This window comes from Hirundo rustica, chromosome 9 (genome assembly GCF_015227805.2).
Source record: "Hirundo rustica isolate bHirRus1 chromosome 9, bHirRus1.pri.v3, whole genome shotgun sequence".
NCBI classification, from domain to species: Eukaryota; Metazoa; Chordata; class Aves; order Passeriformes; family Hirundinidae; genus Hirundo; species Hirundo rustica.
Window position 1 is genome coordinate 30556068 of NC_053458.1, and position 12766 is coordinate 30568833.

Genomic DNA, 12766 nt, shown 5'->3' on the forward strand with positions numbered 1-12766 from the left:
AAAGGATACAAATTTGGCAGATAAACACATAGGCATCCAGGTAATGCTGACACCAGGTAGAGAAGGGTTTGTCATGGCAGGGTGCTGGGACTTGAAATTCTGCTTCTGCATGTCATGTTCATGCCACATCCCCACTGTCCCCAGCTGTGGAGGGCTGCCAGAACCCCACTCCTGCTGTGTTGGAACCCCTGGATCTCCCCTTTCCTGCACTGGTGGAGCAGGACAGGCTGCCCGAGCTGCACATCCTGGGGGTGTTGGGCCAGCTATTTGAATTTCCTTGGGTTGCTTGAGGGTTGTTTTTTTTATTGAAAAGTGGGTATCTGACAAAATATTGCTGCTATCTGCCCAATGACAGTGAATTCTGGGGTGGTGTCACCTGTGCATGATGAGGACAGAATTGTCAGTGTCCCAAGTGGAGATGGGGCTCATGTCCCTCACCTCTCTTCAAATCTCTGCCTAGGCCAGGTGGATGGGGACGTTTGGGGACAGGAAAGGGCTTGGAGAAGGACAAGGCCTCTCCTGCCTGGATGCTAATAGGATGTCCGAGCACCTCTGCCCCCGCCTCAGGTCCTCCAGTAAAACACAACTATAGGAAATTCCTTACAAAATAGGATGGGGTAGAGCTAGTGGAAGCCTTGAAACGATGCCTTGAAAATTCCTGGTCTCTCCACACCGTGTCACCCTCTCTCCACCACTCTTTCTCCAGACAAACTGGCTCGAAGCCTGTATCCAACAGCACGGGCCATGCAGGCAGGACACAGCCTGGGGTCCTTCGGTCCCAGCCTGCAGCTCACCCGGGGACACTGCAATGAGTTCCTACTCTGTGGTCCCTCCTCTGCTCTCCTCCCCTCTTTCTATCCCTTTTCTCTGCCTCTTTGCAGCACAAAACACTCAGTGACAATCCCAGCTGGAGCCAGGCACCTTTCCTGTTGCTGCCTTTATGCGGCGGGGTCCAAGCTGAGCTGCTGGGAATTCATTATGGGGGGCAGAGTTTCTTGCTGGGCTTCTCTGAGGCCAGAATTGAATCTGCAGATTTTCACTCAGTGCCTACAGCAGCAAGAGCCTCTTGGAAGTCAGCAACTGTATGTCCGGCGTGAAGGGCTGGGACAGAGATAATAATACTACCAAGGAAAATCTCAGTGAGAGAAGATTATTCTTAAAGCCTCCTGACAAGTTTTTTTTGGTCCCTTTAGCATTACAAGGTCTAGTCTCCTCTGAGAGCTGCTGACAACACAACTCAGTTGGAGCTCAGACGTGGGGGAAAAAGAAGAAGGACCGCCTCAGCATCCTTCATTCAAGCATCACAAAGCTATGCTGGTTTGGCCTCTACATCCAGTTGGGTGTGCAGTGGCTGGGGGAGTGAGACAGAGAGGGAGCATGCTGAGTCTTTGCTCCTCTTGACCATGCAGTGATCCCCATGGACACATAAACCTGCCCAGAGAGCTCTAAAATAATGTGTGATGGATGCCTGTGGTGCCCTTGGAATTTGTTGTGCTCACTGGGATGATTCAAGGGCACAATAACATTTTTTTCTCAGCCAGGATCAGGATGTATGAGAATCCCGATCGCGATCCACACCCTAAAAAGAACAAGGCAAAGCACTGGCAAATACCAAGGGCAAAACTTGGTCCCTGCAAGGTGCCCAAATCACCTTGAGGTGGGAGCCTCCACACCTGGGAGCCCTCTCCTGGCACGGCCTGGATGTTTGGCTTCTCACTCTGTCCCCCTTCCAGCTCCCTCTCAGCAAGGAAGGGGAAAATCCCTGCTCCTCCAGCCCTGACCTGCGCTTTTCCCAATGGTTTGTACTTCACAGCAGCATGGGTGTGTGATAAAGGATATCCTTTCTCAGCTTCATCAAGAGCAAAGAAAATATAATATATATTTATATATATATTATATATATGTATATAGATACAATTAAGTTTAAATATTTGCAGAGAGATCACAACTACCTCGACCTTGCTAAAAGAAGTCTGTACAGCAGAGAGGGGTGAATAGTGACAAAATCCAGAGCAAAGACAGACACCCAGGAGCCGGACCGGGACGAACATCCACGGCAGCATCCTGGGCGTGGATGGACCCTAGCCCAGCGTGTGGCCGAGGCGGCGCCAGACCCCTGGCCGAGCGCCTCGCGTGCCCTCGGGAGGGAGCAGCGATGGGGAGGGGACCACCCGCCCGCCCTCCTGGGCTCCTCGGTGGCCTGGACCCAAGCCCTCCGTGTGCAGCCGCCGTCCCCCTGCCCGGCTCTCCCTCGGGCTCCTGGCCCCCAGCCCCCGCCATTCCCACGGCCCCGCTGCTGCTGCCGCCCCTTGGCTCCTCCGGCGCGGCCTGACCCAGAGAGGCCCCTCGTGGCGCTGCTACTGGTTCTCCTCGGCCGCGGGGTCGCGGCACGTGCACTCGTCCTGGTCGCAGTCAGCAGCGAACGGGATCACCTGGGGGAACAAAGGGACACCTCAGCTGCCCGGGACGCCCCCGTGCTCCCACAAGGCCTCTCCACCCTGGTACGGACAAACAGACGCGCCCTGCTGTTGGCGCTCCCAGGCCCTGCGCTCGCTGAGGAATGGGCTCTCGTACACCTGTCCCGAGATGAATTTGTATTCTTAGCCTTTCCCTTTTTCGTTAATGTGCTTCAAATTTTGTGGTCTCAAATGTTAAGCCCTGGGAAGAAGTGTCCACTGATGGGTGTAAGACATTCAGACTAGGGCTAGCAGTGGTGAGGCACCTCTGGATTTAAGTTTTACTTTGGTCCCTTTTAGAGAATCCCCTTCATCTGTGTCTGAACCTATGGACCTGTCAGCTACTCCTGACTCTTCCAGCAAAGCGTGAAGATAACATGGCCTCATCTTCTACAGCTCTCGGAGGAACTCAACCAGGTCCCAGCTGCCAAGCTGACCTCCACACTGCCCGACATAAAAGCCAGGGTAGGTGCATTGTCCTTGTGCATTGTGGATTAAGGAAAGCCAGGCAGGATGGAGGCTCTGTGAGCAGAGCAGCCTTCCATGGGGCGGGCAGTGGGTTCATCTAGGGCCACTCACAAACTGCGCGGCTTTGGGACACCCCATTGTGCGGCTTGGGAGGCTCATTGCACACTACTTTCTCTACAACCACGGCGTGTGACCGAGCAAGGTTGTGTCCCCTTAGCTGGTGGTAGCAGAGAAAGGACCGAGGGCATTCAGTGAGCATCTGACTCTTGGTTGACAGTGGCCTGGTAATGAGCCATGGGAGCCGAGAAAACAGTTTCCTTCAGAGATTTTATACACACCAGGCTCAGAGCCAGGAGTTTTTTCTTACTGTGAAAACACATTTGATTTTTCACAGGCTAGATCAGTGAAGGATGGGCTGGAGAGCTTTGGGGATTTTTTCTGATGTCTAAACCCTGTATTTCTCCACCTGCCTTAACAGGGATGTGCTGGAGGCTTGTTGAGCAGAAGATCTGAACCGGTGGGGGATGCGAGCTGGATCTGGGTCTCCTGAGAGCCATGGGACCGAACCCCCCCACTTTCTACTGTGAACCCATCCTTTATTTTGGCCATGTCTTGCTCTGAGATGTCATGATATTGTTGTGGGGATTTCACTCGTCACTTGGGTGTAAAGCCTCTTCTCTCCTATCTCAAGTGGATCTTCCCAGGATTTTATTTTTCCTTTTCTCTGTGTATGTATGCGTGATGAAAGGAGAAATGATTCAAGCTCCACAACAAAGATGAGAAGATCCAAATTCACATATTTTCGCAGTGAGAAATTATTTCATGCCCTGTGATTTGTTTTGCTGTTGGATATGATTAGGAAGAATGGGCTGTGAGTGCTGGATAGCGAGTTAGGTGGGAGGGAAGGTTGTGATGGGAGACAAAGAAGGGTCTGTGCAACCCTAACGCCAAGTTGCTCCCTCTACGCTATTCTCGCCTCCTTCCCTCCTCAGAGAGGGAGGAAAACATCACTCGTAGCAGATGCCAGTGGGCCATACCAAAAATCCCCTGAGACAGCTCAATTACACAAGGTGACTTCTGACTCACCGTGTCTAGCACGATGTCCTATGGAAGTAATTTCTTTGGGACACGTTTCCCAAAACGAGAGAAAATCCCATGAACCTCAGTGGGAGCTGGGCTGAAGTTTCAATCACACTGGCCCGAGTCCAAACCGCGCTCTTAATCAGTGCGATGATGTCCATCAGCTTCAGCTGGCTTTGGTTTAAAATCCTGCGTTTGTTCTCCGTTCATGGGAGAATTACATTGCAGGCTCAGTTCCACAGCCAGCAAAGCCAAAGAACATAGATAGCGGTCACCCCTGAATCCACAGATCCTGGCCAAGGCCACGGGAGGTACTCTCTTACCTTCCTGGAGGACAGCGTGGAGGAGCAGCAGTCCCCGCCGTCATACCCGCAGTATGCCCGGTTGTTGATGGTGTCGCACCAGCCGTCTGCTTGGAAGGGCTAAGGCAGAGGAACAAGGCTTTGTGAAAGGCTGTTCAAAAGCATAAGGTTGCCCCAAAAAGTAGAGGTCCCAGGCCCTCAGCAAGGCCCCTGTGCCCACTTCCACCACACACAACCCCCTCTTCAAAGCCAAAGGGCACCAGATATCCCAGCTGGTGCGGATGCAGCAGCAGTCGGTGTTCCACGGGCAGCAGCTAGAGGACCGTGGAATTGTGTCAGAAATGTTAAATGGTATGAGCAGCCACTCAGAAAACCAGTTTATTGTTGTTTAGTTACATGAGTCACCTGATCAGAGAAGAAGCAACTGTGGCTGAGAAGCAGCAAGCGATGGCTGAAAAACTGTCCAGTGCAATGGCTGCGACCAGCGACGTGCATGGGAAGCACTCGCAAGGAGGCGTCAGGAGCGGTCCTTAGCCAAGGTTTATTTATCACAGACCAACACCAGCACTGCCCAGCAGCCTCTGAACTAGCTACAGGATGGAGAAGCCATCCCTTCATAGAGTGGTTAGTAATGAAATGCTACTGTCACTTTGGGCTCTGTGATGGCACTGACTGGCCCAGCAACCATGGCTGACCTCCAGGAAGACATTTTCCATCAGAATTGTGGGATCATGGAATAGTTTGGATTGGAAAGGGCCTTAAAGACCATCTCATTCCAACAACCCTGCCGTGGGCAGGGACATCTTCCACTAGGCCAGGTGTCCAAGCCCTATCCAATCTGATCTTGAAGATTTCCAGGAATGGGGCAGCCACAATTTCTCTGGAAGACCTGTGCTTGTGTCCCATCACCCTCAGAGTCAAAAATTTCCTCCTAATATCTAGTCTAAATCCACCGTCTTTCAGTTTAAAGCCACTACCCCTTAACCTATCACTCCATGCCCTTGCCAAAAGTCCCTCCCTGACCCCTGTGTAGCCCCTTTTAGCCCTGGAAGGTGCTCTAAGGTCTCCACAGAGTCTTCTCTTCTTCAGACGGAAGAGGACTCTTTGGTGGAAACCTGCCTATCCTGCTGTTCATGGAAGCAACTGACCCATTTCATTGGATCTGGTCAGCCCCAAACAACAACTGAACTCCCAAAAATGCGCAGACATAGCCTTTGATGATGCATACTCACATGAAGCAGCACCCTTAAACTGAATGAGAGCCTGCTGAAAAATGTCACTGCACCGCAGCAGCCCTGCACCCACTGTGCCAAAGCCAATATGTGGGCCTGGTGATAATACCAGTAATTCACATGAAAAAGCCATGCCAAAACCAGAGAACCCATGTGGCTTTTTGTCCTTGTGACTCACAAGGAACAGAAATGGGCTTAACACAGGCTAATAACACTTTAGGAAGTAGCAGCGGGGATTATGGCAAACCACCAAGTTTGGTCTCCACTATCAGTAGGACAGGCCACAGGCCAAATTCAGGCAGCCACAGAGAGACTGCATTAGCCTGGAAGATTTTGGAAGAGCAGAAGAAAGAGCACACCTTCCTAGAGCTGTGGAATTGAGGCAGTGCCGAGTTAGGTAGCTCGCTCAAAAACAAGAAGGGATTTGACTCCAGTCATCCCTGTCACAAACTGCGTCCACAGGAGACAAGGGTACTTCAAGGCAACACTGTTAACACTCCTCTTCCACTAAAAAGCATCAGGTGGGTCTTAAATGATTGTGATCAAAGAAGGTTTCTTAGTCTTGAAGCAGCTTTGAGCACCGGGAGGGCCAGGTCAGGGATGTTGGGGCTGGCAGGTGCCAGGATGCAGTCGGGACCGGCCAGGGCCGCTGGCAGGGGAAGGCTCTTCTGGGTGTGATTTGCTTTTGCAGCCTTCCACGCAGTGGAGTTTTTCCTTGAGCTTTGCTCCATATGTCATGACTCACTGGCAAAACAACACCCGTCGCTTTGGTAGTTTCCATACAATTATAGGGAGGTTTGCCCATCCTGGCTGCACAGGTCTGAAACGATTTCCAGATCTTGCGTGCAAGGTGGGGGAAGGACAGAGGCAGGGACGGGATGGGGAAGGAGAGGCTCCCAGGCTCTCACTACACCTATCAGGGCTAACTGCCCCCTCCTCTCACCCAGCCGGAACCTGTACCCCACCCTAAACAAATACAGGCTCCTATGGCAACACTTGTTGGGGAAACTTAACAACTCATGCTCCAAATTACATTGGAAAAACATATGAAGGGAAAATAAAAAATGACTAATTGGACTCAAGGCTCAGGAGAGCCAGGCACAGGGTTTGGGGATTTCTGTCCCTGCTCCTTGCCTAGTGTTTGCAGAACATGGCGACTCCTGTGTCTTTGCCTTACTGAGAACCTCCTCGTGGCTTTGTCTTTGCAAGCAGAAAGAACAGAGTAAGGTGCTGGTTACCCTCGAGGGCACGGGAGCCCTTGTACTCGCATCAGTCTCATTTTGGCCCTGCAGGAAGAGAGGACACAGGCAATGCAATCTGCTAAGGGTAGGCGGTGTGAGAGAGCAGAACCCATACGGACTGTTCAGCCTGTGCTTGAGACGTGTGGCTCCACAGAAAGCGATGCCGGTGGTGGGAGAAGGCGGTTTGCTCGCGTCTGCGACTCGCAAAAACACCTGATGATGTTCTAAGATGTTGCAAGAAAAAGGGAAACACCGATGCCCAGCTGTGCCACACGGAGGCGATGGATGCGATCCAGGGGAGCGGTCAGCTGGGTCTCAGCTGGCAGAATACGCATCCTCCGGAGCGGAGGGTGGGGAGGGGGTAGTGGGCAGGTTGAAATGTCTCTTTTAAAGAGGGAAAAAATGAATAAGGTAACTGCGGCAGCCTCTCTGCGCTGTGTTGAGCGGCGGGGAGCTGCCGGGCCAGGCGGCGTGCCACCGAGGCAGCCAGGGAGACGGGCTGTGTCAGCGGATCTCCCGCTCGGCCATCCATCTTCCTTGTTTGTTCAGACAGGAGCTTCAGCGAGGCGTGTGTCAGCACGTGGAGGTGCAGCATCTGGCACTGCCGGGCCGGAGCCCCGCGCTGCCGGCACTAAAATAGTAACGGCAAATCAAGCGCTTGGCACTTTAAACAGGCTAAAAAACCACGGGCTCTCCAAGCTGGGAGCAGGCACAGATGAAAAGAGAGAATATTGAAGGGGAGGGGGGAGAATGAAAGAGGGAAAAAATATTGCAGGCAAAGGAAGGATGCAAGAAAGGACTGGTTAGATCCCAACGCATCCCAGCCAGAAGCATCTCCAAGTGCCCAGTGGTGGAGTTTCTCTCAAGGATGCTGGGAGATGTCACACAGGGAGCAGTGCCTGTGCACAGTATTCTTCCACAGCCCTTAAAGAGTCCCCAGGCTGCTCCCTCCCTGGGGCTGTTGTCCTGTCTTGCAGGGAATCCCCAGTGCCATCAGTGAGGTGGGCAAGGTCCAGGCATTTTTCTTCAAATCCACCTTACACGTAGGTTGATTCAGTGTGAAGGAGGACCAAAGGGTGAAACAGGCGAGGGAAAAGTGGATCATGAAGGCTCAGTCACAGATCACATCAGTGTTGGACATATTTCAGTGCTGCATTGCTGGTGTTTGTTAAATATTATTTTCCAGGAATGCAGGTTTTGCTCTGGTTGAGCACACCTGAAGGCCCAGCGCCTTGCTTTTGGCCATGCCCCCTCCCAGATGTTTTGGAGGAAGGTGGAAAAAAGAAAAAAAAAAATAAATCAGCATTCACCTGGCCAACTGTGTAACTGAGGAGCTGAAAGGCTCCCCTGATCTGCCACAGCGATGGAAAGCGTTTGCCATTTCTACCTGCACACAGCCATTTAAAGTCCAGATCCCAGTTTCAGGCAGTCAAGTCCATCCTTAAGAAGCAAAATGCTTTCTCCCAGTCTTGTCCAGGGCTTTGTGACTCTGCTGATCCATCCAAGAAGGGCGCATAGTTTGCTTTCATGAAGCTTCTAAGCCAGCATGAATTTTGCTGTCCTTTCATTTTTCCCTTTGGGAATTGGTATTCTGGGCATCAAGCTCAGACCATCTGCATGCTAATGCAACCACGTGGCTGAGAAGATGCAGGTGTTTTTGCCCTCCTCAGCTGTCACTTGGAAAGCAGCCCCCGAGAAACAGGGGAACCACCATTTGGGCAGGGACCAGCCCTGGAAAAGCTGCTGCTGCCCTCAGACTCAGGCCTTGTGCATCAGCTTCACCACCGGTAATTCTGCTCCGGGGACGGATGAGTCACAAGTGGTGGGAAGATGAGTTGGAAACCCCAGCCCTTTGGTGGCAGGGGGACATCAGCCCAAACCAGGCTTCACAGAACCACGGGACATGAACCTGAGTTGCCCCAGGGCTGGAGAGTGCTGCAGCTGCTGGGGCCTCAGGCGTGCAACAGAAGCTGTGTCCCAGGTGAAGGTGCTGCCCGTGGCAGGGAGGAATGGGCAAGATGTGTGGGGAAAGGAAAGTATGGACAGGCTGCAGTAGCCCTTGGAGAGGCAGAGGGCAGCTTCTCCCTGCCAGATGTCTTCCCTTCCTCCTCATCTCAGTCACCAGCAAGATCTTTCCAAAAGCTCTGGGAGGTCCCTGGGAGTACTTGAAAAGTGCCCAAAGCCTTGTTAAACATCTGGTTCCCTTAAAGCCCCAATACATCCACCACCCCAGCTTGGGTCCCTGAAAATTCCTCCTCCCATCCCTGTCCCAATCCCTCCAATATCCTTTCAAACCACTGTTCCCCTGCAGAAAACTGTCAGTCCTTCAGGCCAGAGGTGTGACAGGAGCTGCCTAAAGCGATGCTACAGCACCATGTCCCCAGGACACATCCCTTTCCTTACACACATTCACGCTGGTGAGGCAGAGAGCCCGGTCATTCTTGGCTCTCCCTGCTTGCCCAGGGAAGTTGACTGGGAATGCAGACTGTGGGAGGAAATGACAATGTTCATTGTTTGGATTAAATATTTTTCTTGGCCCTCTCTCTGTTGCAGTGTCTTTTATTTTATTTTTTCTCCCCCCCCTTGACACCCCAAGCACATTCACTTTCCTTCTCTCTTTTTGGAGGCTCTCTGGCACGAGGAGGAAATCGGCTCTGAAAAACAGAGAGGGACAGAGAGGGAACAGGTCTGGCTTATGCTCAGAAAGTTTTTTGGGATTTTTTTGTGCCCTGAGCTGCCCTGAGCAGTAAGCAAGCTCTACCTGGCCCATTGTGAAAAGGGAAGCAGGGTGGAGCAGCACCCAGAGGAAGAGACCTCTAGAAATTTGGAAACAGGAACCTGGGACCAAGTGGCCTGAAGAAGAGAAACAAAATCCCACAGACTTAGTGCTCCATTGTCCATTTTTATGTCTTCCAGTTTCTGTCCCCTGAGCCATCCCTCTGCTTCTTTTGAACAGTGGCAGCTGTCCCTTGGAGGTATATGCCTGTTGCACGGCTTGTTGGAGACATCATGGACCTGCCCCATCATCTCAGACACAGACAGCAAAACAGAGAAATTCCAACTGCTTTCTGAGCCTTCTGGTGTCCCTGAGCCACTCGTCAGCTAAGCATGCAGATCGCTTCTACCACATCTCAGGTCTCCAGAAACATCTGCTCCTGCTCCTGTATCTTCTCCCCAAGTCTCACCACAGAAACAGAGGCTTGCTGCTTGAGAACATTCCCCATACTCCTGAATGAACACTTGAGGGAGGAGGTGGTGGGCTAGAGGGTTGTGACATTCTGCTGTCTGGTGTCAGCTCATGGACCATCACTGGTACTGCCACACCACCCCCCAGCAGTCTTGGTGTGGAGCTGTGGGTGCTCTTCAGGACAGTGGGGTCCCTTGGACATGGGTCTCCTGCGAACAGCTGGGCCCATCTGAACCAGCCTGTGCTGAGGTTGTGCAGGACTGGTGTCTGTAAGGGGGATGGGATGCACAGAGGCTCCATGGGCCGCTGTCGATGGCCATCCTGGGAGAGCAGGCCCTTGCCTTCACAGTCCTGAAAGTGCTTCTGTGTCCCAGGGCAGGATTTGGCTCGGACACACTTCTGCTGCAGAAGGGAATACGTGCCACTTTGGACCCCTGAATGGGGATGTGCTTCTTCATCCCTCTGCACTGTGCTGCTCAGAGGCCTCATGTCTCAGCAGATCTGGAAAGGTCTTTGCACAGTCCAAGAGACAAGAGGGAAGAAAGGGATGAAAAGCTTGTGTAGATCACCGCATCAGAGCAGCTCTTTGCTTCCATCAAAACACCGTGTCTATGATCTATTCACGGCGAGTTCCTCAGCCTTGTCCTTTTTACACCCTGATCTCAGCGCTAACAGCAGAAGAGAAACAGAAGCAGGAAAGAACAGGGAGAGAGCAGAGGAAGTTGCTGTGTGTCAGTAGTGCTCCTGGCAAGCACGGTGGCTCACCATTCACAGGGATACCAGTGGGACACACAAGAGAAGGCAGGACTTCCCGTGCCATGAGCACCAGCCTACCATCCTGCCCTCAGCAGCTCGCCTGCTGCATGGATTAGATCTCCTGCCAAGCCATTTGTGCAAAATATGTTACAGGATAGAATGGGTTATGGAAAACAAGCCTTGAAAACCACAAGGGCCTCCTGACCCACTTGTATCTGGTTTCTGCCAAGTTCTTGTTACAGATCTTAAACAGAAAGAAAAACAATGTACAAGGGATGAAGGAGCTGAAGGGGAATGAATATTCGTGTTGGAAGAGCAGTTGGCTGGGCCACGCTTGGGGATGTTTATTATCAGAAACGACTCATTGATTTTTATTTCAGCGGGTGCTTTCAGTGGTTTTCCACTCCGTCTATACCACTGGCTGCACGACTGTGACTGCTGCGAGGGGGAAAAGCAGGACATGGACAGGGATGAGGGGAAGGCACCTGAACTGCAGAGGACAGAGAAGCAGCCATAGGTCAGCACATCCCAAGTGCAGGGCTGCTGGCACAATGGGGCTTGGGGAAGCTGAGGCTGCTCCCACCTCTTTGGGGCTCCACCACTGCTGGTGGTGTGTCTGGGTGCTAGAGCCCTACCCATGACAGAAGACCCCCATCTTTTTGGGGTCCTGTGAGCCTGTCCCTGCAGGTAGAGGAGAGGCACCTGTCCCTTGTCCTTGCACCACGCTGCTGTGTGATCATTTTATTTCCCTCTGCTTCGTCTCTTAATAAAATGATGCTACTACAATCACACTCTGTGTGTGTGCAGGGGACAGAGACCTTCTCACTGTTTAGGAAAATCATGCCCCAGCTGAGATTTTTGGAAGAGGAATAGATTTCTTTGGGATCATCCCCTGGAAGCCTATATCCCATGCTGAGCAGCCCACACTGCCCATGCCAAAAGCAGCAGGAAAATGTACCCAGCAGGTATGTGAAGAGCTCCCCATCTTGCCTTCCACCTCCCCAGCATGAAGGGCTTTCCCTTCACCAGTCAGAGGTCAGGTGTGATGCAGAAGTGACTACTACCTGTGGTCCTTGCTCCTCATGCTCCCCCACCATCTGTACAAGCTGCATTAAGCAGGGTGGAAGGTACGGCACTGCCTGGTCCAAGAGAGGACAATGATGTGTGAATCAAGAGAGGGTGACTAAATTCTGGCCACACTGCTCTAGATAGTCTCCTTGGTGCATCTGGGGTGACTGTACTCCTCATTGCCTGAAGCCTCAGAAGTACAGAAGTGAATGTTTCCTAGAGCAGAACATTCCACCAGCATCAGTTTCTTACCAGTTTCCTGTGCTGAGTTTTGCCACGGTACAAAATCAGAGACCCACAAGTCTGGGAGAACCAAGGGTCCTCAGCTGCACTGATACTGAGGAGCAGAGACAGCTGGACCTCAGCTGCAGCACTGTCCCAGGGAACAATCTCACCATGCCACCCATCACATGAAAGAAGAGCAGATTTCAGGTGACACTTTCCACCATCCTTATTGCATATGCCTTCCAAAAGGTTAATTCTGACTGAGAAGTGCTGGACACAAGCCACAGGTGTGCCAAGTGAGGGTTTTGTGCATGCTGGTGGGAAGAGCTAAGGATCCTTCAGGGTCCTTCACCACCTCTTGGATCAAGAGACTCAGGAACAACTTGCAACCACACAAACACTCTAGTCACTATTTAATCATTCCCATTGTAATACCTCAGGAAAACCACAAAACAGAGAACAGATTAACGTTTTACGATTGTGATAACATGACCAGCAGCATGAGAGGGCAGCGAGACCTTGTCCTCATGCAGAGAAGACCTGAGAAATTCCCAGCAGCTCATGCTCACAACAGTGTTTTGTTCTCTGCCCATCTCCATCCAGAACATGAGGCAGAGACCTCAAGACTCCCTTCCAATTAACCCTTTGCTACCTGCACATAATGACATGAAGCTGGAGGTGAGAATGAGGCCAGCATGTTGCACAGTGTGTTGGCTGCCCAAGAAAAGCTGCCCACATTCACTCTGGTCAC

The 12766-nt window shown here is 52.0% G+C and overlaps 2 protein-coding genes across 2 annotated transcripts in view; one reads left to right on the forward strand and one right to left on the reverse strand.

The window, feature by feature from the left end:
• Positions 1 to 3639, forward strand: part of ASTN1 (astrotactin 1) — a 61729-nt gene extending 58090 nt beyond the window's left edge. The window contains exons 23-24 of the transcript XR_009208120.1: positions 2757 to 2921; positions 3403 to 3639. The gene's annotated coding sequence lies outside the window, so the exon portion shown is untranslated. The remainder of the gene's footprint in view (positions 1 to 2756; positions 2922 to 3402) is intronic.
• The window catches only part of PAPPA2 (pappalysin 2), an 88064-nt gene continuing 77604 nt past the window's right edge, over positions 2307 to 12766 (reverse strand). Inside the window, 2 exon segments of the mRNA XM_040073152.2 lie at positions 2307 to 2432; positions 4328 to 4426. Of these exon segments, the coding sequence (XP_039929086.2) occupies positions 2358 to 2432; positions 4328 to 4426 (174 nt within the window). The 3' untranslated portion in view covers positions 2307 to 2357.